Here is a 27,653-nt window from a genome sequence, read left to right as displayed (position 1 = left end):
CCTGAGAAGATTAATGCCCATTAAGCTATTTGCTTATTTTAAAACAACTTGAGAATCTGCAGAGTATAAAAGGCTTGCGTTTTATAGATTTGTCTACATAGACATTTCCCATAGCTCTAAAAGGTTTTTTTTTCCATTCTGACTATTCTGTTGTTGCTATATGAAACATCATGTAGACACGTCTGCTAACCCATTGCTGTTAACTGTGGTGAAAAACATCGTAGCTGTTTTTTTACATTATAATTCCAGCTTCATGTTAGCTTGTTTTCTGCTTTCTTTCAAGTTGTTTGCATGACCCTGATCACTGCTAGTTTTAATCACCACTGTATTAAAGAAATGCTGTTGTCTTCTGAGAAAGTTGCTTAACTTACTGAAATAAATGGTAACCTTAGAGGTGTGCGATAGCAGAGCGTAATAGACATTTATGTGTCTTAGCCCTTTGGTACTATGAAAACTGCTCATTACAGATGACTGACTTCATAGAATCATAGAATTGCTGAGGTTGGAAGGGACCTTTAAGATCATCGAGTCCAACCTTTAACCTACCCTGACAAAAGCCACTTCTAAACCATGTCCCTAAGTGCCCCATCTACCCATTTTTTAAACGCCTCCAGGGATAGTAAATCCACCACCTCCCTGGGCAGCCTATTCCAATGTTTAATAACCCTTTCAGTGAAAAAATGTTTCCTAATATCCAATCTAAACCTCCCCTGACGTAACTTGAACCCGTTTCCTCTTGTCCTATCACTTGTCACCAGGGAGAAGAGGTCAGCCCCCATCTCTCTACAACCTCCTTTCAGGTAGTTGTAGAGGGTGATAAGGTCTCCCCTCAGCCTCCTCTTCTCCAGGCTAAACAACCCCAGCTCCCTCAGTTGTTCTTCATAAGGTTTGTCCTCCAGACCCCTCACCAGCTTTGTGGCCCTTCTCTGGACACGCTCCAACACCTCAATGTCCCTCTTGTAGTGAGCGGCCCAAAACTGAATGCAGTACTCGAGGTGGGGCCTCACCAGTGCTGAGTACAGGGGGATGATCACTTCCGTAGTCCGGCTCACCACACTATTCCCGATACAGGCTAGGATGCTGTTGGCCTTCTTGGCCACCTGGGCACACTGCTGGCTCATATTCAGCCGGCTGTCAACCAACACCCCCAGGTCCTTTTCTGCCGGGCTGCTTTCAAGCCACTCTGCCCCAATCCTGTAGCGCTGCATGGGGTTGTTGTGACCCAAGTGCAGGACCCGGCACTTGGCCTTGTTGAACCTCATACCATTGGTCTCAGCCCATCGGTCCAGCCTGTCCAGATCCCTCTGCAGAGCCAACCTTCCCTCAAGCAGATCAACACGCCTGCCCAGCTTAGTGTCATCTGCGAACTTACTGAGGGTGCATTCGATCCCTTCATCCAGATCATTGATAAAGATATTAAAGAGAACCGGCCCCAGCACCGAACCCTGGGGGACACCACTTGTGACTGGACACCAACTGGATTTAACTCCATTTACCACCACTCTCTGGGCACGGCCATCCAGCCAGTTTTTTACCCAGCGAAGAGTACACCTGTCCAGGCCATGAGCAGCCAGTTTCTCCAGGAGAATGCTGTGGGAAACAGTGTCAAAAGCTTTGCAAAAATCTAAGTAGATAACATCCACAGCTTTTCCCTCATCCACTAAGTGGGTCACCTTATCATAGAAGGATATTAGGTTTGATAGGCATGACCTGCCCTTCACAAACCCATGCTCATGCCTCACTCTTCCAGGCCTGGTTGATTATTCATATAGTTGTCAGTATGGTTCCACACTTAGAAATTAGTTTACTTCATTTTACATGAATAATGACAGAGAAATTGAAGAATGGTTGATGTTTTACATGGGAGGGGGAATCTTGTCTTTTGTACGTTGCACATTAAATAAGGAAGAAAGCTGCTGTCGTGTATAGCTCGTTCTAAGAAAAAGAAACATTTGATTTTCATTTTCTGAATTTATTTCTGTGCCAAAATTTTCGGCTAATATGCTTCAGTAATGAAACTTTTAACTTTTATATTTCAGCAAAATTCCAGCCTTTCTGAATGTGGTGGATATCGCTGGCCTTGTGAAAGGAGCCCACACTGGCCAAGGCTTAGGAAATTCCTTCTTGTCTCATATTAATGCCTGTGATGGGATCTTTCATCTGATGCGTATGTAAACTTATTTATATGTTCTCTCTATAGCTTAAGGACAGCATTGTCGTATTCAAATTAACAACAGTGGAACAAATATCCATTACAATTTTAATTTTACCATTCAATTCAAAGTCATCAGGTTTTGGGTTTTTCCAAACAAGAAAATCCCCATTCTCTGCTATATAATGGGAGGAATGGAATGTGATAATAAACGGATGAAGTGGAATAAGAAAATGAAAATATGGAGTTAGTAGCAGACTCTAGGATTCTGTTCCTCACAGGGCAAGCCTCACTTCTTTCCTTTTCCTGATTTCTGTGTGACTTAATGAGTCTTGAACAGCTCCCCCCACACTGCCATCCCGACTTTCCATCTCTGTGAATTCTGAACATTTCTCAGTTAGACCAAGGGCTTTAATTCTCTCTTTCATCACCTGTTACCATAATACAGAAGTGGCCTTCAGAGTCACATTAACAGCACTTACGAATTTGGCACTTAAAAGCTTGTTGAAAGCGTATCTTTGTTTGCAATACACTTGATTATTGAAAAAGGCTTCTGTCTGAAAAGACTGAGCTTAACGTTTGTGCAGATTTGAGGAAACTGGATACCTTTGTTGCTGTCTTTTGGTTTGCCATTGTTACACTGTGAGTGATGAACAAATAGAACAATAAACGATAGAAATACTTTTTATTTGGTGATGGGAAATTTTTTTGGGGGCAGGGTGTTTTTAAAACAAAACCCAAAGTATTACTATCTTATAGTACTGATTTAGATGCTTAGAACCATTGTTCCCATGAGTGTGTTTTTTGAAACACATTTATACAGAGCAGTGAACTCGTGTGGCTCTAGTGCCTGCATGCTCGGTGAGTAGGTAAGTATGCTACCTCAGTCAAAGGCAATTTATTATGCATCAAGAATACATAGACGCTGATTTGGTGCAGAGTGCTGGTGCTGTGTTTTCAGTCATGTGAGACAGACTTTATGGGTAGAGGTATTATGTTCTTAAGCTTATACTGCTGAAAAACAGGCCATGCTTTTGTAAACGTTGGCCTTTTTTATGGTCTTCTAGTACCGTAAGCCATCTATAACTGTTTGTGTGTGTGTAGCATTGCTTCTCCTTTGAATATTTGGCCCTATTTGTATTTTATATTTAGTGCTACTATTTTCTGTTAAAGTTGTTAGACACATACTTTCAGTAGAATAGAAAACTATGAGCTATTGATTGTAGCTAAGCATTTAATAGTATTTAAAACAAAGATTTTGAAAAGGCAAGGCCTGATCCTTACTGGGTAGAGGGAAGTCTTTTTGAACCTGTGTGTCATTTTAGGAACTAGTTTGGTATGTGAAGGCTGTACTAATACATTGGTATATTTTAAATATTTTTAACTACCCAAGAACCATCCCTAGAAAAAGGGGGGATCAGTTTCCCCAAATATATTGCTATCCTGGGGTTGTAATTACTGTTTTGCCTGGTGTCAATTGAGAACAAGTGGTAAACTCTTTACACTTGTTGCGTTTTGATACTTGCATCATAAATACTTGTTAAGGAATAGGTTGATATAATAGCCAGTGGAGAAGATGCTTTTTAATCTATGTATTGAATAATCCTAAGCATTTGTTCCAGGTAGCCATTATAAGGGTTAACACCATTTGTATTTCTCTTTGAGGACTGAAAGAGGTATGAGACTATTGTTGTGGGTTTTTAAACCGTTTGGATACTTACTTTGTATTATCATCTATTTCTTCTAATCTAGTCTTGCATTTAGTTGTTATGTTTTGGTTTCTTTCAAGGTTTCTGAAATGTAGTGGTTGTGAAATGATTGTTGCTGTTTTTCTTCTTTGGGAGCAAAAAAGATAATGGAATCACTTTTTAAACAGCACTTTTTCCTTTTTCTTTTTAAAATCTTAACCCTGCCTCTTATGCTGCTCTTGCTAGATGTTTTAGCTAGAACACAAGCTAGTGATGAACTGAAGTAGAAATTCTCTGTGTTGATTGCCCAATAAACACAAAGATCTTTCAAAATATTACTTGTGGATAATAATAATAATAATAAAAAGCTAATGGAAAATTTTGTGGCTGAGAGATGTAAAACTACTTTTTTTTTTTTTTCCTTTCGCTGCAAAGTGCATATTAGTTCTACTTTCCTTTCCCCACAGTACAATAAAAACGAGGATTTGGCACTAAAAGCTAGTAATAGCCCTCTAGGAAATTTAAAAAAAAAAAAAAAAATTCTGTTGGTTACACAGCACAAACTCTAGTTAAAACCTGTAAGTCACTGAAGCTTTCAACATACCAATGCCAATTTATATCATAAAAATGTATAAACCTTTTTTATATACTGTAATGTTTTTACACCTACCCACCTGTCAGAATTATTTCTATAAAAATCCCTTTTCATGAGTCTGTGGCAAAGGTGGAGTTTGCAGGGTTTCTGTTAGATTGTAGAAACTATCTAAACTGTTTTTATAAATCCTTAGACTTTCCAGATCCGGAGAGGACGAAGCTGCTTTGTTGTCCTTTACCAGGGTTTGGTCAAAATTCTTAATGACTGTGTGTCTTTAGGAACCCTAAAGCCCTGAGACTGGCTATCGGTTTTCAGCCTGCCAGGTAGACACTGAGTCCCTGCAGTCGCATAGAAGCTGACTTAATAGGAGCAACCTGCCTGGGTTCCTTTAAAGAGGCATAGGCAGTGGGCTGGAAGGTAAGGCTTTGTATGCCATCAAGCTGGAAAGGAGGTGTTGCTGAAGATGAAGAGAAGATGAGAATGATAAAAAGTTCTTAAGAAGAGATGCACTAGGAAGTGATCTGGGGACCATGCTTTTTCAAAGGATGAAAAATTTAGCGCTTGTGTTCACTAAGGTTTTGAGTTGATCTGGAACAAATTTTCACCTTTTGAGCTCTGAAACCGTTGCTCCCTGTCTTGATGCTGTTGTAGCGTGCACTACTGCTCCCCATGTTAATTGCTAGCATGTGAAGCGGAGCCCTTTGGAGAATTGGTCTTTTCTTATTTCTGGATGCCAGGCAGAAAGTCAGAAGCAGGTCATTGTGGGGTTTGTGCTGCAGACTTCAAGGTCTACGTGCCTGAATATATTGAAGAAAGGCTTATTAGGCTTTGACTTAGCTTGGTTCAGTTGGTATTTTTGCAAAAAGCACTTTAAGAATTATCTCGTTCAAGTTGTATTAATTAAGGTAATGATAGGCAAGGAAGTGGCTAGCTCGGAATGGCGAGCTTTTGTTGAATACGATGAGCCAAACTTTGGGAATCTCACTGAGGGTATCTTATAGTCCTAGGCTAAAGGTTTTGATCCCGTGTTCTTTATTCATTGAGAATGTGTTGAACTGTGTTCTTTAGGACAAAAGGTTTGTTTGTGGTTTTTTAGCTGCCATAAAAGAATTCACTGTTGTTACTTCTTTGTGTTATGAGATGGTTTTTGAAGGAGGTTGTTGCCTGTCAGTTTATCCACCACAGGGCATGTAGGTGAGCTGCAGCTGTAATACTCTAAGTAATTATAATTACATTTCTGTTGGAACTGTGGAAGTTCTGTGTGGTATTTACCGAGGCTGTTTTTTGCATGGCATAAAGCTGTGGAGAAACAAGACTTATTTCTGTCTGGCTAATTCTCTACATTTCTTACTTTGTTTAAAAAGAGGAAAGTACCTTGAAGCACCTTGAAATGGTTGTGGAATTTCAGCCTTCAAATTTCCATATCCTAGATACACTGTTACTTTCCCTGGGGGAGGCATTGTTCGTTAAATCAATAAAATATTGTTTTTATGTCTAAGGTACATTTTAATATATGTAAAGAAACAGCAACATGTGTGAACAGCACATGGTAGGGTAATAGGAGAAGTAAAAGGAGAGACAAGTTTGTGTTGAGTGCACACCACTATTTTTGTACATGATTGTAACAGTGTGAAGTAGATTCTCTTAGCTCAGCAAACAAGGTGAATAAATTTTCCTATGGAGAATAAATTCTTGGGTTTTGATACTTCTATTAAAGTACACATTAATTAACTAAACTGAAAATGAATTACTGATATTTATAATGAGCCATTTGATCTCAATACGTTTTTTAAAATTTTTTTTTTCCAGAGGTTGTCCCAGTTTCTCAGGGCAGGGGTATTTTTTATTTTTGGCCAAATCTAATTATACAAAACCTGAAACACATATACCTGCTTACTTATCGGCTGAGTGAATGGGGAATTTAATTTTGAACTGCTTTCTGCCCTGTATAGTGGCATCTACAGCATTAGTACCATAGTAACCTCACACATGCTGTAAAGTAGTTACAGCTTTGTTCATCTTCCAAATTTCACTGTTTAATTTGAAACATTTCTGACAGTTCTATTTTCCATGTTTCAGATGTATTATGGTTTTAACAGAGGCAGCAATGTTTTTGTGATGGCAGAAGGCAGGCTGTTTGAAGATTGTAATAGCGTTTCTTCCAAAGTTGCATGGCTTTAACCACCTTTCAACTTTTATGGCAGATCAGTCACAAGTACTTGTAGAAAATTACTTTCTTTTTATGGTGGACTAAAAATGGCAACCTTGTTACAAGTGTAAATTTACAAATTGCTCTTAAATAATGCTTTGGTGAAGAAAATAGTAGATGTCAGTGTTTAGTCCCTGCTACAGCTCTGTCAAGTTTTTGGAAGTAGTGGATGTTAAACATCCAGAACTCTTCATGTTTTTTAGTTTCTTTTCCCACTGATATCCCGCAGGCCTAGTTTTTTAGAAAATAAGTTCCACATTTTTCTCTTATTTTTAGTTTTTTTTAAATGAACTCCAGTCTTTCTCTTCAAAGTTACAGAAACTGGAAGGAAATTTGTCTGTAAAAGTACTTTGCTATCAAATGTTCCTTTTTAATAAATAAAAAAGCTTAAGGTTTAATGCCCAATGTTTGAAGTAGGATGGGCAACATTGGCTTTTGTGGAAGAACTTGAGAGCTCACCTGCATGTCATCTCCTGGTCTTCCCGTCCTGTAGAGGAACACGTGAGCTGCCTGTGGTGCCACCACGGTGCTGGGGGAGCAGAGGCAGGTAGGGGTGGGGAGCTGCTGCTTTGCTCCATGTCCTGGAAGTGCTCTGACTCCACAGCAGAGAAGCTCTATCTGCCTTTTAGGGGCAGGATGGGGAGTTTGGTAACTGATAATCCGTGAAATGTCTTTGTGACAAGAGTGAAAGAACTGTGAAGCTAGGTAAACATCCCCTGCAGTCTTATAGAAGGGACTGGTGTGACCAATGTGAATTGGTTCCTAAAAAGCTTTAATTGCTTTTACTCCAGTTTTACGTCTGTTACAACTGGAAATGTTTAGTACACCCCCTGGTTCTGCCTCCTTTGGGGTTTTAGGTAACTCCTAAACCAATTTGCTGTCATTTAAAACTTGGATAGATATGAATCATGTAAGCTTAGTATAGTTTATTCTTATTTAAGGTAAACACTAGTCAAAACTGAGTTTGACAATATTCATACTGATTTTTGCTTAGCATTTAAAGTCAAGTTGACCTGGCTTTGTTTTTTATCATCATGAGGGTTTTTGGGAACTCGCGGTGATACTGACAGTGTTTTGATTTGCCTGTAAAAATCAAAGCGATGATAACAAAGTTATTAAACTGAATAAGATGCATCCTCTGTTCTGACTTCATTTTTTGACTTTCTAAAAAAATGTGTGGATTCTGTATGAAGATGATAATCGTTCTATGGCTTTTATATACTTGAGGCGCATTGCATTTTTTTTTTCCCCATGTTCTCTAAGAAATCATATCTGCTGATTGCTGCTCCTGGAAGCTGGCTGCCACAGAGAGGAGGCCTATTCTGATATCACTTAGCCACACTCCACTGCACTAGCATTTCAGTGAACAAACTATGAGTTGCATCTCATCCCATCGGCATGTGTATTCTGTGTATTGGGAATCATAGTGGCTCTGTTTATGCAGCTGTAGCTCGGCTGTGTCATTTCTAATGCCTGAAGCTTTTTTTTTTGGTAATGTAATGTGTCAAAATTCACCTTGAAATGATGTAAACATAGCTGTCTTACAAAATTTTATTGTCTTCAGCATATTTTGGTTCAATTTTTTGACGATGCTTTGGTTTTGTTTGGTATTACTAAACATAATTGCCGCCTGTTAAAAAAGAAAAAACTTAGGGTTCCTCATTTACAAATACAAACTTTTGACTGCTAAGCTATATTAGTTTAAAAGTAGTTCACATGTATTTAATTTGTTAGTGTTACTCAATCAAGATGTATTTCTGCATGCTATTGAGTAGATAATGGTTCTTATTGAGATTTTTCTCTTCCTTCTTATTTGTTGTTAGTATAACTAAATTAATGTTTAATAAAATACTTGGGGTAGCTCACAGTTCAGCTAAACTTTCAATTAGCTTTCAGTGACTTCTCCGTATTAAAACCAAAAATTGTGCAAGTGTTCAAATGAAAGTGGCAGTTGTGGCTTTGTGAAACATTTTATTGTATTAACTAATGCTTGTTTTATTGGTGGTTTTCTTTCTCCTTTTTTTTTTTTTTTTTGGTAAAATATTGTAAAGTGTTTTGATTCTGTGACTGAAACAGTCTCCTATGCAAAGCCTTACCTAAAGTTATGGAAAATTAGATTCCTCTACCCTTTTTGGCACAGTGATCACCAAAACTGAAATAATTTTTATTAGCAAGAGTACTTTTGCATTTTATGTTGCAATTTCAGAATATCAGATCACAAAAAACCCCAACTGGGGGTAATTCATCTTAGGCCATGTGTTATCTGTCTTTGAATTTTACCTCTCAGCATTCACATACTTAGCCCACCACCTTGAAAGGGACGGGAAGCTAATAAAGATATTCCTGGAGATGCGTACATATTTGCTTATCATTAGTTTTTCCACATGTAAAAAGAAAATGCTTTTTTTGCAGGAGAGGGGGATTTTTCAGAGGTTGCTTAGCACTATCTTATTTCAGACCTATTGTTTGCATAGATGATGCGAGCAGAAGCAGTGGAGTGCCAGATTTCTCCTCTCTTCCTTACAGTGTTTTTGTACCCGCAAGCAGAAAACAGAATGCGCATGTAACAGCCAGTAGCAGAATCTAATCAGGCCTTTGCAACCCTCTTGATACTGTACCGCATTCTGTGTGGTAATGAACAAGAGTGGGGAAAGGGCTTTTTGAAAACAGATAAAGTTAAGTTCTGAAGCAAACAACAATGTTGTATGGAGGAATTCTGTATGCCTACAGGTCTTTCTTGTCCTTTTAAATAAAGTGAAACAGCTAAAAGGAAGTGTGTACTTGAATTTTTAACTTTTTTTTTTTTTGGGGGCACAGAAGTCAGTTTGAGGTAAAAAAAACCTCACCCACAAAATTCCAGTAAAGAGGCAATAAGTCATGGAAGACCAATTTTCAAGAAGTATTGCCTTCACAAAAGATTTGGTGCAGGGAAACACATGCAGTCATTGTTAGTGTCGTGTACTAGCCTTAAGCCATCTGGGAAAGCTAGTGCTGCCTAGTGCTGTCGGATTTTTCTCTCTGGATCCAAGGATGGAAGCACAGCAGTCTTTCTGCTCAGAAAAAGTGTTGGTAGAGAGAAGAAATGTTCATGCAGACATCTGCTCAAAGAAGCTTCTTGAGAAATAACCCTGTAGGATTGGAGTAAGCATTTGGGTAGCATTCAGCAGTGGAGACAGTGGATGTGAGATTGGGAGTAGATTAGGGGTGAGACCAGGCATCCCATTGTGTTACAATAGCTGTTATCTTTCTCTTGTGCCTACGCTTCAATACTATGATATGCGATTGACCAAAATGTTGGTAGTGGAATTAAAGGATCGGGATGGGATTCTTGTGAATCTTCTGATGTGCAGCTTCAACTAGTGCTACCACTAAACCTAAACCTGGAGGGAGATGTTTTGTACACCCACATCCTGTCCAGTAGATCAGTGTCAGTGCAGGATCAACCAGCTGTGGAAAACTTTTTTAACTAATCAAATTTTTCACTTAGACAAATAAGATTAATACAGGAAGGACAATATCCTCCTAAACTGAACTACTGCAGAAGAATTTTGTAAGACCTCTCATTGTTCTTACTTGAGCATAGTATCAGTGACTCTGAGATCTTGGAAGTCACGTTGTAAAATCACCCTCATCTCCTGTTTTATTGTTGGTGTTTCCTTCCTTTTGGTGTGCATATATGAACAAAACTTAAGGGTTTGTACCTCAAAACTGTTTGCAGTATGTTGTTTGCAGCTTTGTCTCCCACAGAGGAGTGAATTTGTTTTCTTGGGCATGTGGGTGCAGATTGTGGAAAAGGTGTTGGAAAATTGTCAGCACTCCAGTGTGTTAGCCTTTGTCTTTATTGAACAGTAAATTGCATTGCCAGGCTGAGCGAAAGCGATACCTGAGCTTTAATCCATTTTTCTTTAGGGCCGGGTAACTACTGTTTAAAGCACAAATAAACTCAGATAAGGGTTTAAATAGGCTTTATTCCTAAATTTGTCACAAGTAATTGTTATTTTGAAAGCTGAATAAGCCTCTCCAAGTATATGGGTACGAGGAGTAAAAACTTAAACATTGAAGAGTGTTTTCATCTTAATCCATGATAATTAAATAAATGTCTCTCAAGCATATACTTTACTTCTTCAGAAGGAGTAAGATGAGAGCTGTGAATGTTCAAACGTTTTTGTTACTAATCAAAAACTTCAAAGTTTGTTGCCTCTTGATGTCACAGGTTGAATTTTGATTGTACAGTACCTAGGAGGTTTCTTTTCAGTCTCAAATGTTGTAAAGTCTTAATTTTAGTTAATTACTTATGCTCATTGGAAAAGAGAGTTATTGTTCTTGCATTCTTCTCTAGCCTTTATTGTAGTTTGATAATGCTAGAATTGTAAGTCTTATGTTAATTGAAGTTACAATGGATTTTGGAGCCATTTTGTCATTCATCTTTGGCCTAATATCCTGTGCCTCTCTGTGTCCGATTTATTTTCCATATCAGAACAGATGAAAACACAAAAAATTCTTGTCTAAAGGCCACCACCCTTGCTAGAGTAGCAGCATCTAATGCCATTCTATTTGTAGATGGAACTTGTTAAGTTTCCTCAGCAGGGACTTAAAGCTATGACCTCGTAGGCCAGAAGCAGGAGAGCTACCTACTGAGCTACAAGGGCAGTCTCTCAATTCTAAAGAATACATAGAACATTTCTAATATACTGTACTGTAAGTCATAAAGTACTTGACCAGTAAACCCCCCCACCCCTCCCCTGAGAATAAAGACCAGGCAGGTTATCTTTACTTAGTTATTGCTATTATTTGACCTACAACTACTTTTATTATGGTTCGTTATGTCATATGGCAGTGTATAATTGCTTTTTAGGCAATACAGATGAAACAAGTCTTTCTCTGTAATACTTTAAAGAAATTATCAATATGTGATAGTGTTAGAGGCTGTTCAGGTGACTATTTTTGAAACATGTTGACCTGTTTGAGTGGGTGTCTTTACTGATGGTATAGGGTATCCTGGCTTTAAGACAGTGATTGTTTAATACTTTGTAAGTAATTTCTTTTTTGCTGTGCTATGGACTTTCTTGAAAGCTTGAAGGGAAAAATGCTGCATTTTTTTTTTCTGCTCGTAATATGAAATGTGAAAGCCTATTTTCCTTTGGTTGGAGGAAGGCCACCTCAGAAAAGGTAAAATCAACAATTCTTTGCAAGAATTTGGGAACAAAAAAAAGAGAAGTGGATGACTGTTTGTCAGCATCACTTTAATTAGGTTCAGTGATTGCATCAGAAAAGTGACTGGTCTGTAGACTGAGAATATTATAGCTTCCTTTTCAGAAACTTGCTTTCTCAAAAGTGCATTTCTCAAAAGAGACAGGGAGTTAGGGGGTGGTGGTGGTGGTGTTTTTTAATGCAGAGTTTCAATGAAAACTTTGAAACAGGCTCTTAGCAGCACTTCTCTGTTTCCTAGTTTATACACAGATGGCCATGCTAACACAGCTGAGGGCGTAGGCCTGCGTTGGGTTTGGAAACAGCAGTAGGAGTTAACTGTTGGTGCTCACAGGCTCTTCCTCACTGTCCCTCATTGTTCCAGAGTTGAGTATGGCAAGTGAGTATGCAGGTGTGTCAGTATCAAATGAGCCGATTTAGTTATTGCTGAGGCTGATGTGAAATTAGGTGACTTCATATTAAAATAGATAAGGAGCACTCGCAAAAATGATTGTGGTGCATCATCTCGGCAAGTGGTGGCCTCCAGGTGAGGGGAACCAATGCTTCAGCTCCTGCTAGAGGTACAAGTAGTGTAACTTGTAGTGTCTTGAGGCAAAAAACCAAGTTACTTTGAAGATTTTTCTTTAAATAGGAATTAAAGTCTCAGCATTTTAAGTAAAAAAAAATCTGGAATGACAGTAATCTAGTTGAAGAAGGGATAAAATATATTTGAAGCACTTGTGAAGACGAGCAGTGGTGAGCACTGTGAGTGCTCTTTTGCGCTTGCTTATTTTATTTTACTACAAAGAGCTTTGCCCTGTCATGGGCTTGTGTTCAATTCATATTCCTAAAACAAATGTGTGCACATCGTTGGCATATGTTCATTGTATTTACATTTATAGTAAGCTTTATGCTTGCAAGTTATTTTGAATACACTTTATGCTCTGCTAGGTCTTCTGGCCCTCAAAATGTATGAATTAAGTTCTCCCTAATGGTCTGGATTTCTTGTATTGGTATTTCCATGATGTACATATGTGATACTGCTGTGTTCTGAACAGTGAATAAATACTGCAAATGAAGACCAGGAGGAAGCTGGCTCTGGGTTTCTTATTCTGGCTCGAAGTTACTTATCCTACACAAACTAAACAAGGCTCCTAGCTTGGTTAAGATATGTAATCGTAAGACTTAATTAAAATATAATTCCTTTTTTGTGTGTGTCAAGCAAATCTGTCTGAGATCCTTGGGGTGTCAGTTTAGAGTACTTCTTTTTTCTTTGCCCGTAGTCCCACAGGTGCTTAAAAGTCACTGGTGGCAGTTACTGCATGTTAGAAAGCCAAAGAGTGTATCTTACCTGTAGTGAAGGAACTGCTTTAGGAGTCATACCCAAGCAAAAGCTCTTTCCAGTAATCCAGTTCAGATGCAACCTTTTTCAGTCTGTGAGATTGTTTAACAAACTGACAGAAAAACCTTTGGTCCTGTTTTCTTTCAGAATTCCTATTTATTGGACCAGGCCTGGTTTCCACAATGATCAAAATGCCGCTTCTAGAAAAATAGGTGTCTGTTCCTTCCAAAGCCATACTTTGTGCCAGACTTACACGCTGGATAAGTATGTCTTTTGGTAGCTGAAGCAGCTCCGTATTCCAACACCTTTTCTCATCTATATGCTGCCACTTTCTTCTGTGCTGTTGGAACTGATTGTAGAACCATGTAGTAAAAGGGCTTTTGGTTTTTAAAAATAACCATATTCTTCTTGCTGGGTTATTTTAAAAATGGGTCATTTCTCTAATCAGATTTAACATGTAATCCAGCAAACAGTCGTGCTGTTCTAGCTGAGGGAGCATTAAGCTGATAGGGTAAGTTGAAAAATGTAAAAAGGCAGCCGTAGGAAATATGTGATGCAAATTGCATCTTTTTTTTTTTTTTAGTTGCCTTTTTTTTTTTCTTCCAAGTCTGCAAGGCTTAGAGATATTTCCTTTCAAACCTTGCATGTTGGCCTCCGGAGTCTGAGGAAAACTGACTTTTTGATGACTGTTATGTATGCCGGAGGTGTTAGTGACATGTGGGGTTTGGTTGCAGATGTGACTTTATGCTGTTGTAATGATAAAGTATTGATGTGGAAATCTGCTGACTTCTTCTGGTGAGCCTTCAACAAAGATAGTTGGTATTTTTCCAGTATGCTTTCCAAAACTTCTATCCTGATGAAGTCCAGCTTCACATTGGCTAAGGATGAAGTTTTACTTTACTGCTTGGGTTTACAGGTGATCATTTATTAATCAGTTGTCAACGGCATCTCAGCAGAAATTCTGATGGTCTGGGTTTCTTTTTCCTCTTTGGAAGTTGTCACTCTTGCATTTGCTATTCTCAGGTTTCTCCCAGCTATTTTTTAGTGTATTTCAGAATGTGTTTTTATCCTGAAATCTTAAGCGGAAGAACAAAATTAGTGCTGGGCTGGATTTAAGTGCTGGCTGTTTATGTCAGTGGTAGTTGCTAGAGATGCTTTGAAAGCTGTTGCTTTAATATTGATGCCAAGGGGTTTCTAGCCTCAAATGACATCCTGAAGCCTCAGTGCCTGGAGGCAATTAACAAAATGCATTAATTACCAACCCAACCGTTTGTTCTTGTGCAATAGCTCAGAAATGCTACTTTCAGCTCTTATTTTGAGTTTTGAAGTTAAAGTGGGGCTTCATCTGTTGTTGGATACAATAGCAACAAGATTCTGCAGAATCTCAGTGTTTATCCTTAGATATGGAATGAATTTTCAGAGTATTCAAGCATTACATGGTTATTTTCTTTTCTGTTAAAGTTAGGTTAAAAGGCTTTCTTTATAAAATCAAACAACGCTCCTTCTTCCTTCCCTCTGTCTACCTTATTCCTTCTCTCCCCACCCTCCACCCCATCATACAGGTTTTTCTCTCAATAACCGTGATGGCAGATAAACTTCTGTGCCTCAAGCTCACTTTACTACTTAAACTTTTAAAAGATTTTTCAGCATAGGTTTGCATTTCAGTACTTACTGAGATAGCTGTTACTGAGATAACAGTTCCTGGAGACTTACTGAATATTTTTATGCACCAAGCTTTGGTAATTTGATGTGAAAATTGATGTCTCAAAACTAAATAGCAGTAGGAATGGGAAGTCAAGTGTGTGAAAGACTTGCAAAAGGGGGGAAATGTGTAGCTACCAGATTGTAGGCTACCTGAGAGGGATTGCTTGCTTTCAGAGAAAATACGGAAAGCAGAGGGAATCTGAAAGACAGGCAGTCTAAGACTCTGCGTTGAGCTTCTCTGTGCTGCTCTCAAGTGTCATAAAGCAGAAAGATTAATCCAGTGAACATCACCATAGCAATTGTCTGTGTGTATATATATATATATGTAGCGTACAAGATGAAAATTTTCATGTGTCATATTTTTTAATTGTTAGGGAGGGTATGGTAAAATTGCCATGCAGAGGAAAAAGTCAAATATCTTGGTATGTGCGTTTAATCTATCCAAAACAGCAAATACTAAAATGTTTTAATCATAAGCAGATGGTTATTTCATACTTTAATTACAAGGCAGAATATAAAGATTGTTTTGGTATGCTTATTGCATTTTTGCCTTCTCAACTTATCTTCCAATTTTTTTTAAATGTAACTAAATCAGTCAATACCACTCTAAATTCCTTCTAAAAAAAAATTAATTTGAATTATCTCTGTGTTTATAGTGTCTTTTATTTTGCCTGAAAGTCTTTTGCTCTTAAATGCAAGTGTGAAGTACTATCTCGCAATCTGTGTAGTGTAGACATTTAAATTATTTTTTATAACTCTATATGTGCTTAAAGAAAACAAAACTGTTCAATCAACACACCCAATGTGTTTCTGTAATGCCACTCTTGGCCCAGAACTACACCAAGCAACAACTGAAACATCACTCTCTCACTTGGTTTGAAGACCTGAAAGTAAAAATTTCCTTCCGACTGTTCTACAGTATTCAGCTATTGTTTGAGATGGATATAGAAAAGACAGTCAGCGAGAAAATATAAAATTTCTTGTCTTAAATAGATTTAATTTATATATCACAAGTTACTGTTTAAATATTGAGCGCTTTGTGCAATTACAAAACATTGTGAGTGCAGGCAGAGCTCCAGTCAATGGGATCCAGAACCTTGCCTCAGTTTCTGCTTTTATCAAAATAATGGATAATTTTCTCTGAGCCATAGTTCATCTTTGCAGTTAGGATGTTGAGCTTTTATTTGTAGAGATTGTTTAGTCATTATGATAAAACATATTATAAAAATTTTGATAATGAAGAGTTAAAAAGCTCTTAGTGTTTTCTTTTTATAAGCCACCTGTTGCCTTAGATGCGTAAGTATATAAATTCGAACAAAGTGCTCATCACTTGTCAGCCATCAGTGGCAGCATAAAAATTACTTGTGGTGCTTGCTTTGCAAGAAGTTCCTTTGTGTTTGTGACATCAGCTTTGTTTTATACAATTAAAGTATTACACGCTAGAATAATCTAAATTGCAACCACTAAATGGGGATGTAGTTCTTTTTTCACAGAGCTGAATTTGTTTACTGGTTGTATACAGCTATTGACTACTGTTTAACATGACATGTCCCTTTTGCCTTGAACAATCTTTGGAAAAGGTGTTTTTTTTGTGTCCTGTTCTTGTCTCCCACCCCCTCCATTCCTCCTCCCTTCTCTATTATGGAAGGCTTTTCTTGTACTATTTTTTAACAAGTAGATAGAAATACATGTTAGGCTTCGTATTTTATTTTTTTCTTTTCAACTAACAAATTAACAACACATGATGATATTGCAACAGAGAAAAAAGCCTTGCAGTAAAGTGATCTGGACTGCAGGAGATGTTTTGTTTCATATGAACATGTTTTGGCACGAGCGGAATAGTTTTAGTTTGCATGGTTTAAAATAAAACTGAAAAGCAAACCCTGGTTTTGATAACACACACAGGGTTTTCTGATTCTGACCCAACTGTGCTAATGACTGTGCAGATACCTACTGAATGGTTTTCTCTGTTGTAATCTGTGATGTTCTGTTCTTATGTTATTGGTCTATTTTTCTTCTATTTGCATGTCTTTCCACTTCAAAGTGAATGGGAAGAATTTGCATGTGACTAGGTTATGATCTCTTAATATTAAATTGTTTTCCTTGTATTAAAACAAATATTCAGTGCTATAGAAATTAGTAAAAAATACTGCTGTGTCCTCCTCGAATTCAGTAGTCTTGAGAAGGATGATTTTTGTGGAAAGTTCAATAAAGCAGGTAAAATTAGTATAGTTTTTTATACGTTGGTTGTGTTAAGTATGCAATAGGCCTGTCTTGTTCAACATAACCTTAGTAAAGCAATAACATCTCTTCAAAATTTCCATATACGTAAAATTATCTGAGGCATAGTTCCCCTTTGTAGAAATTAGGCTATAACAAAGCTACATAATTACTGATTTTTATATTAAATTGCATTATTTTTGTAGGGAATACGTGACAACTGTGTAATTCTGTGGTAATTTGCATGCAGGAGTTACTGGCTCTACTGAATCTGCGATAAAATCTCTGTGCCTGCATATTAGTCCTGGAGCATTAAAGGCTGCCTTTAGCAGTCCCCCCTCCTCCTTGGGCCAGAAGAACTGAGACAGGAGTGTATAAGCTCAGCTTTCCTGTTCTTTCACATAATGTTCATCTAGTAACTTGTCCTTCTGAGGAATACTGCAAATGAGGGACCCCTTGCAGCTCCAATTTTTTCTCAGACCTCCTTCCCTTCATGCTGATGGTGAAGTGAAACAAATTCAACTCTGCTCATGTGTTCCAACCATTTTGTATGGCCCCGCTGGAGCGAGGAGTCTGTTTGTACTGGTTACAACTGGCACAAAAATTACTTGATTAATTAAGCTTGATACTGAATTTCTTAAAACCAGGTATCACGATGTTGGCAGGTTTCTTGTTTTACTAGTTAAAGCTTTTACAAGGGAAGAGGAAAAAATATGCAATGGTATTTCAAGGTAATTCCCCAATCCACAAATAAAAATAAAGTTAAAAGTAGCTTACAGTCGAATAACAATTACAACACTGTTCCAACAGTAATCCTGTAGTGATGGAATATGAAAAGGATATAAACACAAGCTAAAGACGATGCATAACAGTATTGAAAAATGCATCTGTAGTCATATAGTCTTTTTTCCTGTGCAGTGACTTTGATAAGAATATGGTTATTTTAATGCTTGCATTTCCCAGTTATGTTTAAACTGATAAACTGTTAACAACAATGACTTTACCAAGATGATATTTTTCGTTTTCCAATACCATTCTAAGCTGGTAACTGGTAAATTACTGATTCTTGCTCTCATCCTTTCACATGTTTTCCTGTTGTTGTTTTTCTTTTGTTGTGTATGTAAGCAAGTAGGAAGAGATGTGACTTTTTAAAGTACTTCTACATCCTTTCCAAGGGCACAATTCTTTTATTTAGTCATACTGTGTTTTGATTTTGAATTGCAGCTAAGTTCTGCTCATTGTGAATAAAGATGGCTTGGTCTGAACCTAAACTAATCAGTGTGTATTTATAAAAAACAAAAATAAACACCCTCCCCTCTCCTGTATTGATTACATTTGCAGACTGACATTAACATGTCTGTGCCACATAGAATGAATAATTTAGTGTATGAGTTAATTGATCATTTACAAATACACATTCTTGTGTGGAAAGACAGAGGATGGGTTTTTTTGTAGTCAATTCGTCCCATACTGAAATAAAATAACAACATTGATATGCTTGTTTAAATTAATTTTTTTCCCCTTGGTATGTCTTCACTGTGAGTAGTTTTGAGCATTAATGGATGCAGTGGCATTCTCTGAGTAAATAATTGGGGAGTTCTGTTATGTGCATGTATTTTCCTTTATGCAGAAGGCGTTACAGTGTCTCTGGTGGACTTGCTGTAGCCGTTGGTAGAACTGGAGTACGTGGCGTGAATATGCCTAGCAGAGCGAAGGTACTGCCACTCAAATTGGCTACTCAGCTTTTCAGGTGTCTTGCTCACTAAACCTCATCAAGGTTTCAGTTACTAACAGAAGAAGAAAACATCCAGAATTATTTAATAATTTTTAATGAAGCGCTATACTTTTTTTTTTGAGTGTTAGATATTAGTGAGTTTGCATTTTGGTCCTGTGTGGTCAGTGTAATGTTGTCATGCTAAGATATTTTGACTACCTCATTTGAGCATTGTTGTTCAATAATATGATGGATTAGACACTTCAAAAGGTAAATACGTCGTAATTCTGATCTTCCTAATTGGCTGCTGCTTCAGAAAAATATTTCATAGCTTTTCCTAGTCTTGCTGTAGATGGGAATGTACAGCTTGCTGTTTAATGAGCTAAGGGAACCCATTAAGTTCAGGAGCGCAGTGTATACCAGAGGGGTCTGGATATGTAACCTGTGGTTCTCATACTTGTGCCGCACAGATGTGTGTGTATCCCCGATAGCAAGAGTGATTAGCTTATGCCATACAAACCTGTTCTTGTCTGCCCTGCGCTTGGTCCTTGCTATCGCAGGCTGCACAGCTTACTCAAAGCTTACTCGCTTTCTGCTCCATTGTCATGTGTCAGGAGCATGTCAGGCCATATTCGGAGAGGGAGCGTGGGATTCCCAGGAAAGGTGATGCTGGGAGCCCACAGGGGTGGCAGGTACTATCTACCTGGAAGGTGCGTTTGGGCTGCTGAGCCGCCTGCATACCAGCAGGTTGTTGGGGACCACCATTGTTTCCAGCTTGTGTGTCTCAGCCACACAAGGAGCCCTTCCTTCTTCGTGTCCCTTCATCTGGTTCTCATAAGCAACATCCAAATTCCCTCCCTGCTGGAGAGAAATGCTGCCTTTGTCAGCTAAAAACCTCAAGTTACGCTTTTCTCTCTTGTCTTTCTGTTTATGGAATATTTTTCCTTTGCAGAATTCCTCTGCACGTGGTAGTAGTTGCTGGTTTGGGGTTTTTTTTTTGCCTTCCTACTTTTTGTTTTCTTGCTATGTAACAGCAGGGTGACGTTGGTTAACAGAATTTTGTACGTCAGCGGTGCTATTTACTAGAATGTTGTTAATTTATTGTACTAGAGTAGGGAAAATATGAGAAACGATAACTTGTTTGCAGTCTTAGAGAGCTAAAAGTTTCTTGATTAGAAAGATATCTTTGGGACCACTGCAGCTATAGGAAAATTGTTTTAAATTGAAATGTTAAACGTGGTGGAATTTGGTAGGTTAAGCCTCAGTTTAACACAAAGAAACTTAAAATCTCACCCATAAGACCAATGTGAAATTACTTTTTTCTTTTCCCTTGTGTTTTAAACTTTGCCTTGGAGAGCGAGTAGCTGTTCTTTGTTTCAGAACAAGCATAATTATGCGGAAGTGCATTATTTTTGTATTATACAAGCACTGCATAGAAATATTTCCACATAACCAGAATGAAATATTCAGCATGTTTAAGAAGAAAGAGCCTTGTGGAAATCTTTGGTAAGGGAAAAGATTACTCGCATGATGCAGTTTGAATGCATAAATTAGTCTCATATGTATGGAATGCCACCAGTTTTAATATGTTGGAGTGAGTATATGGGTAAGCTGGGCTTGCGGATGGCAGCGTGGGGGAGGAAGGCAGATGGAGCCGCATCCGAGAGCAAGGCGGTATCTTCCCGTGGAATGCAAACAGGCTCTAAAGGCCTCTCTCAGGAGGAGGGGATATTGTAATATTATCAGCAACGTTGTGTTGAAAATCAGTAACTGAAAGCACATTGTAAAGAAACAGATGATTTTAATGACTCGGAGAACATTTTTAAGGTTAGTAATCAGCAAACCACAAAGAAAATTATCTTGTGATCAGAGTTCTGATTTTTCACCAAGATCAAGACCCTAGTCAAAGGTAATCCATCTTCTCTTCACTTACCATGTTTTTTCTTAGCTATACTGCCTACCAATTTATTTAAATAAAAAGATTTTATGTATATATGTACTATTAAATAAATGATGGAACAGAAACTTAACAGCTTTATAGCTTTTTGGAAGTTCCTCTCCTGCAACAACATCTCGTAAAACTTCAGAAGATTATTTTGTACAAACAAATTGTTTGAAAAATCAGCATTGAGTAAACACTGGCTCGCTAATAGTAAAATGTGTCCTGTTTTCATACCAGTGCAGCAGCTATGCTTTCTTCAAAATTTTTTTTTGCAGCAGAAAAGTCTCTTGTTGATTTGTGGTGTGTTTCTAACATTTTTGAAGTTTCTGCGTGATATTTTCCTAAGCTCTGAACATCAGGGTTTTACTGCCAAATGAAAGGGAAAGAGTCTTAGATGGGTTACATTTTCTTTCTGTGTTATGTGATATGGGATTTTTTTTATCCCTAATACAGTTTAGGTTAGAACATTTCATTATGTAAAAAGGTGTGTCTAGTACTCTTTGTCAGGGTTGTTACAAAAAGGGAAAAATTGAGCAGTGAATTGTACCTTCATAACAAACTGGTTTGAAGTTGTGAAGTTACTGAAAAACAGGATTTAGCTCTTAAGAGATCTTTCTTTCTGTCAGATTCTTCTCTTTCAACTAACAGGTGCTGTGCAGTTTGTGAGGACAGTTCTTCTGGCCTGTGGCTTGCTCCTGACAGTCCTCTTTGCCACAGGCAAATGGCGAGCAGGCTGCAAGTTGTGTGAAACTTCATGAAGTGATGGTGGTGCTTGACTTGCTGTTCTGGGGAGCCATCTATAGCAGCAGCATTAGAGGTGTCTGTGGAAATGCTTCGATACTGTATATGCCTTTTTCCTATCTTTTGAAATTTGGTTTGGTTTTTCTTTTTGTTATCTATCTTTCATCTAATGTGAAAAAGTGTTAAGTATTGTGGCTCAGCATCTACTGAGAGTCTACTAGTTTTAGAAACCCTAAAATAATTCCATATATTTTTATAAAAATGATAGCCTCTTCAGGATAGACAAGGTCCAAGGCAAATGCTACATGATGGCTTTTTGGGGAAAAAAATAGCAAGGAACCTTGCTACGATAATTGGATGAAGATTTTTTTTTTTTATATATAGATTTAAGTGCTGATGACAAGGACGTTCTTCAGGGACTTCAAAAATTGCCAGAAGCATGATGGCCACTATGGTCCTTTTCTTCTGGAGAGTTTCTTTGAAAGCCAGAGTGTTTTGAGATGGAGAGGATCTTCATTCTGTCTAAGAATGATTTTTAGGCTTATTTTATCAGGAAAATAAGACCAATGTCAAACTACGCCTTGAATAAAAGATGTTGCATGCTGGAAATAGCAACTGAGATTGTCTTTTTCAGGGTCCTTTCTGACGGCCTGTGAGTTTGACAGTTTATGCAGTTTATATCACAACCTGTTAAAAAAGTTGTGGTAGTGGTGATGTTTAAAAAGGCAGTGGTCAAGTGGAGGATGACAACATTAATATTGATTGCTTTTCATTCTGAACTATTTGGATTTCAAATACTTTTTTTAAAACAGAGGCAATGTTTTAAGATACATGTTTCCTCATGCAAAAAGGCGATTTCTGGTGGCTCGCCTGACTCCTTTTGCTGCATGATACAAATGTTCATACTGACATTCGTATGTAGACAACTGTGGATATTTACTTTGAGAATTTGAGCATACCTTTATATATGCACTTCTTTTGGATTTCAAAATTAAAAAATGCCTGCAAAGATGTACATACTATTGCCAGCTTACGGCGACTAGGAAACTAAGGTAGTACCCCTGAGACAGGCAGTCACAGAATCACAGAATGGCAGGGGCTGGAAGGGACCTCTGGAGATCATCTAGTCCAACCCCCTGCCAGAGCAGGGTCACCCAGAGCAGGTTGCACAGGAACGCCTCTGGGCGGGTTTGGAATGTCTCCAGAGACAATGTCTCCAGTCTGCTCACCATTTGGTGGTGGCCACATGTTTTGGCTTGTGCACTGTCCTGTGCCTATATGTGAGCATGAAATTAATTGTGGTTGTGTGCCAGACTTTGTGGAAGGCTGATGTTGTTTATTGCTAACAACAACTAATTTGCAGCTGTAATCCTTGTGTTTGCCCATCCTCATAATGATGATACTGTGGGGAAAGCTAACACACCTTCATATGCGCTGTTTGGAAAGCTTAGCAAAGAATGTAAGCGATACAAAATAATTCTTGATGTTGAAAAATTATGTTAAATAATAAACAAAAATAATTAGAGATAAGCATATATAGAAGCTGGTGCATAATGGTGGGATACAAAAAGTGGGGGAAAAAAAAATCAGAAGATATTTTCATATGAAAGTGTTGGTCTCCAAAGAAACTACTTGCTAGGGCTAGCAAGCATTTTTAGGTGTTAACGCAGAGAAATATGAAATATAAAATATGATGTAATAAATAGAAGTTGGGTTTAAAAATAGCATGTAAAGGTAAAATATTGCCACTGTTTTAAAGTGGTAATTTAATTGCAAAATGTAAAACAATTATCTAACGAATTATGCTGCTGAAATGACGTTGCAAACCAGTGCATTTAAAAGAACACAGCGGCTGCCTTGGCAGCCATCCCCTAACTCCAGCCCAGGGTGCCATCATCACAGCTCCAGTTGTTCTTCGCTGCTTGTCCCTAGCTGCAGTTCAGGTGCTGTGGTGATGGTAAAATACATCTTATTGCCATGAAAATAGCGAAACTGTATTATTTGTTTAACTCTGTGTGAATAAGGATAATACAGAGGTTGGGTGTGTTTGCAAATGCTGAGCCGTCCCGAGGGATGCAACAATTTGTATTCATGGTGCTTCCCCTCCATGGACCATGCGGTGAAAGGTTAGTCCCTAAACCACTCACCTAACTGTGCATCACTTGCATTGACATTTTTAATTCATAAAGTACTGTAATTTCAAATTCCTAAGTTGAAGTTTTTAATGTTTTAAACACAAAGGTTTATAACAAACTGTTCCTTATGCCATGGTACTTTATAACATCTTTGTCTTGTCTTTTTCTATCATTAAGAAGAGTGTTTCTGTAATGTTAATTAGCTAGTAAGTGCTGTTTTCAGTGTGCTTTAATTACCGTATGTTGCTTGATTATATGTTATGAAATAAACTTAAGGTTATTCTAGATTGTTAAACGGTGAGATAATATATAACTACTGTGCTTAAGATGAGGTTTTTCAGATACGGTGGTGGGGTTATTGGCAGGAGGAAAAGCTAAAAATGCAGTTTCATTCTTAGTATAGGAAGACAATTTTAAGAATTGCCTCCTCGATTTTTAAAATTACTATTTACGAGAAATATCTGGTAAAATACCATGAAAATACTTTGAATCATAACTGTGCATAATCACAGAATAGATTGTAAAGATGTAGCTCTCAGATGATTTGCGTCTGTGTTACTAATAGGCATCCTTTGCTGACAGTCTAATTGTACAATGCAAGATACTTATCATTTACTATCACTTTAGACTTTTTTAAAAAAGCTCCTGTTCAAATTACATTTAGTAATAGCTACATTGCTAGTAGATAAATTACATGTATGTAGTTCTGTCTGGGCATGTGGGTATTGCTGCAATGACAATTGTACTTTTTAATTAGCAAAATGTTTAAATAACTTGGTGCTTGCGGGCAGTTCTATGTTCAATTTCAGATAGAACAAAGCTAAATAAAAGGTTGTAGTTAATGGTAATGTTGTGTTTGGTCAACAGACAAAAAAGCAAGCTAAGCTTTATAGATGAGTTAACTTCTGATAACAGATACGTTTGATTACCTTCCATATTAAAAAAAAAAAAAAGAGTTGGAAAAAAAATTTTGAGCAGAATTTTTGAGTATTGTAGAATGTATTCCGTGACTTCTGTGTCTCCTTTAGGAAGATATTTGCATTAGTTTTTATATTAGCTATTGACGTAACTGATCTAACACTGGAAACCACTAAGAATTTTAATATTGTTCATGTATAATTGCCTTCATCCCTGGTCTTTGCAGGAGATGGTGCTTTAAATACTCAAGAGGTTTTTTCCATGGTGTTTCTTTCTCAGATTGCTAGAATAAAATCTGCATTTGTTTCAGTCAATTGTACATAGAAATAAACAGTTGACATTTTCAGTTGATGCATAACTTTTTCATTTGCTTTACTGTATCTTAAATTCTAGCTTCATCCCTAGTTAAATTTTGTGGTTGTGTTCACATACCGCCCCTCAGATCTTCGAGGAGTTCAGTGTAAGCAGCTGTATAGCTCTGATCATGAGCTAACTTTGCAAATGGTGCAAAATATATGAAGATAAATACTGTATTGTGGCAGTTTATTCCCCCCAAAGATTTTTGTCGTCATTTCTTTTACAGAAGTATTTTCAAAATGACTTCGCAAAAAATACTGACTCTCAATAAACCTCCAGTCAATAAGCCATTGTATTCAAGATTTTTTAGTTTTGTTTTTTTTTTTTTTTAATAAGTTCCTCCTCTTAATCTTTGAAGTAGAGTAAGAGTATGGCTCAACAATGTTCACAGGAGGGTAAGGTCACCTGGGGGGTTGGTTAGTTGTTTTTTTCCCTGTAGCCTAATAAAATGTGGTATTTTAAATGCTGTAGAGGGGGTCTCAGTTGTGGCTGCTCTCACAGTTAAATAACTGCTTAGAGACACTGGAGACACAATTTTTCATTCAAAGAAAATAAAACAATTAAGTGTTCCTGCCTCTACAAATGTTAGAAAACATAACATAACCTGTTAATTTCCCTTATTTCACTATTCATAGTGGACACTGGGGCTTTCCTGCAGATGGGTCTTTCTGTTTTTTCTTTTAAGTTTGATACATTTTACAGCAGTTGTTGGTTGAAGTATCAAAGTCTCACTGTCAAGTTACCAAATGGTAATATTTTTTTCTTTTTCTTTGTACTGAACTTACTGCTGATCCTGTTAAAGTTGCAAGTTTCTGAATTCTTTAGTCACCAGATAACTTGTGTTTATGTAGTAAATGATTATTCTTTACCGTGTTTTGATGCTTCGTACTTTGAAGAAAACGTAGTAACAAGAATAAAGTATTTTTAGAGTTAACCTTACAGAGTTGTTTGGGGTGGGGAAGAGTAGTTTTTTGTTGTTTTGTTTTTTTTTTTTTTTTTTTGAGGAGTAGGAATTTAATGAACCACCATTATTAATATAGTAGTGTATAACTGAGATTTTAAAACATTTCCATTTTACTTGTATTTAACATTGCTAAAAATATGAATGAATCAACCTGGACTTCAGGTGAAAAGGTTTTCAAATTTAAAGCTTTTGTGCCCCTGGTGGGATTATTTCGGTGGTTGACTGAAACATTTAAGAGAAGGAAAACGTTTCTTTAACTCTAAACAGAGGGAATTGAGTTGGGAATTGGGAACAGAGGGAAAAAAGCTTTAAACCCCTCTCTGATTATGATTATCATGAAACTGAGCTTTGCTTCGAGATTTTTACCAATGCTATGTTTTCGTAATTTAATTGGTATTTATTTTCTCAGACGTAACCGATTTGGATTTCTTAGAAGATGCTTGTAACAAACTGGATCCATCAATAAATAACTCATTTACAGCATTATTGTACTCAATCGTGAGAAGTTTAATTGCAGTTTGCTTCCATCATTTTTCTTGACAGCTGTTGAAAATAATGTGGTAGAATTGGATTTATACCGACTTTTAGGAAGCAGATATTTGTTCAAAAGCAGTCGGGGAGTGCAAAGATCCATGCCAATATTCAGAATTCATATTTCCCTTGAATGGAAGGTTGTGATAAAATGGTACATGGTGTGTTTTCATTGCCTGTTGAAAGACTTTCATGCAGTTAAAATAAGCATTTTGATGGTGGTTGAATTAAGAGTTTTTGTCAGTCTCTTCTCATCATGGATGATTAGACTAAAACGTCTGCTTGTCTTGACTTGAGATCACCACAGCTTCAGATAACATGCTTTGTGATTGAAGGTCGAAATATTTTGAATTCTAATAGGCTGCCAGATGAATTGCTTGAAATAGACTGTAAAATTTCAAGGCTTCCTTTTCCATCTGCTGTGAAAAGAACCATTGGGAATGGTTGAGCTTGATGATCATAGAATTACGGGATGGTGATTCTAAAACCCTCAAAGGGAAGTTGCTATGGAGATCTAGTTCCAAACTGTGAAATGATTCACCTCTGAAAGGCTTCAGGGTCTGAGAAGCTGAACACATCATTGTTCAGGTGGTCATTGGTTAGGAAATTGCTGGTGCCTGTGTAATCAGCACTCCTGTGGTAGTTAACGATCTAAAAAGGTTTGTTCTGAATGATGTGGGACAACAGCAATGTGCATAAGATGGCTTCTCTCAATCATAGTTTGCTCAGCCTGGTGCTTGTAAAAATACAGTGAGCTAAATGGCAGAGAAACGAACTGCTTCACTGAGGAAGTCTTTTTAAAACAAAATTCTTTTCTGTGATGGATTTGACATCTAAAGTGAAAGGAGAAGAACTGTTTCAGCTTAAAAAGCTGTGGTTAGATGTTGCAAAAGTACCGCATTTATATATTTATTTTGCAAGGAGCAGAACAGCAGGGCTGCGTATTTGTGTTTGCTCGCAGGCTAAAGGAGTAGAACTGTTGGAAATGAAGATTTCTACCCAGTCACACCTCAGGAACATAATGAAGTAGCCTCGATATGCTCATATCGCTGCCTGCCCCCCTCCTCCATCCCCCCACCCCCCCAATTTTAAGGCCTGCCAGACGCTGTGCTTTGACAATCATGGAAAAACCCCACCCTGTATATCTAGGATTCAAGTGAATCAAAGCATATGTTTTCTTTCTTAGTTTCTAACTTAGTTGTATGTTTTCAGAATAGTGAAATGGGAAGAAATAGAAACTGTTTGGATACATGC

General features: G+C 37.5%; 1 protein-coding gene across 2 annotated transcripts in view; it reads left to right on the top strand.

Moving 5' to 3' along the window:
- OLA1 (Obg like ATPase 1) overlaps positions 1–27,653 on the top strand; it is a 103,117-nt gene that overhangs the window by 10,869 nt on the left and 64,595 nt on the right. Inside the window, exon 4 of one of the 2 annotated variants that reach the window (XM_063342046.1) lies at positions 2,040–2,167. The exons of the other annotated variant lie outside the window; for it this stretch is intronic. Within the exon in view, the coding sequence (XP_063198116.1) occupies positions 2,040–2,167 (128 nt within the window). The remainder of the gene's footprint in view (positions 1–2,039; positions 2,168–27,653) is intronic. 2 annotated transcript variants of the gene reach the window in all.

Source organism: Chroicocephalus ridibundus, chromosome 7, assembly GCF_963924245.1.
Source record: "Chroicocephalus ridibundus chromosome 7, bChrRid1.1, whole genome shotgun sequence".
In the NCBI taxonomy this organism is placed as follows: Eukaryota; Metazoa; Chordata; class Aves; order Charadriiformes; family Laridae; genus Chroicocephalus; species Chroicocephalus ridibundus.
Note: the sequence above shows the minus strand (reverse complement) of the source record. Positions and strands in the feature narration are given on the sequence as shown.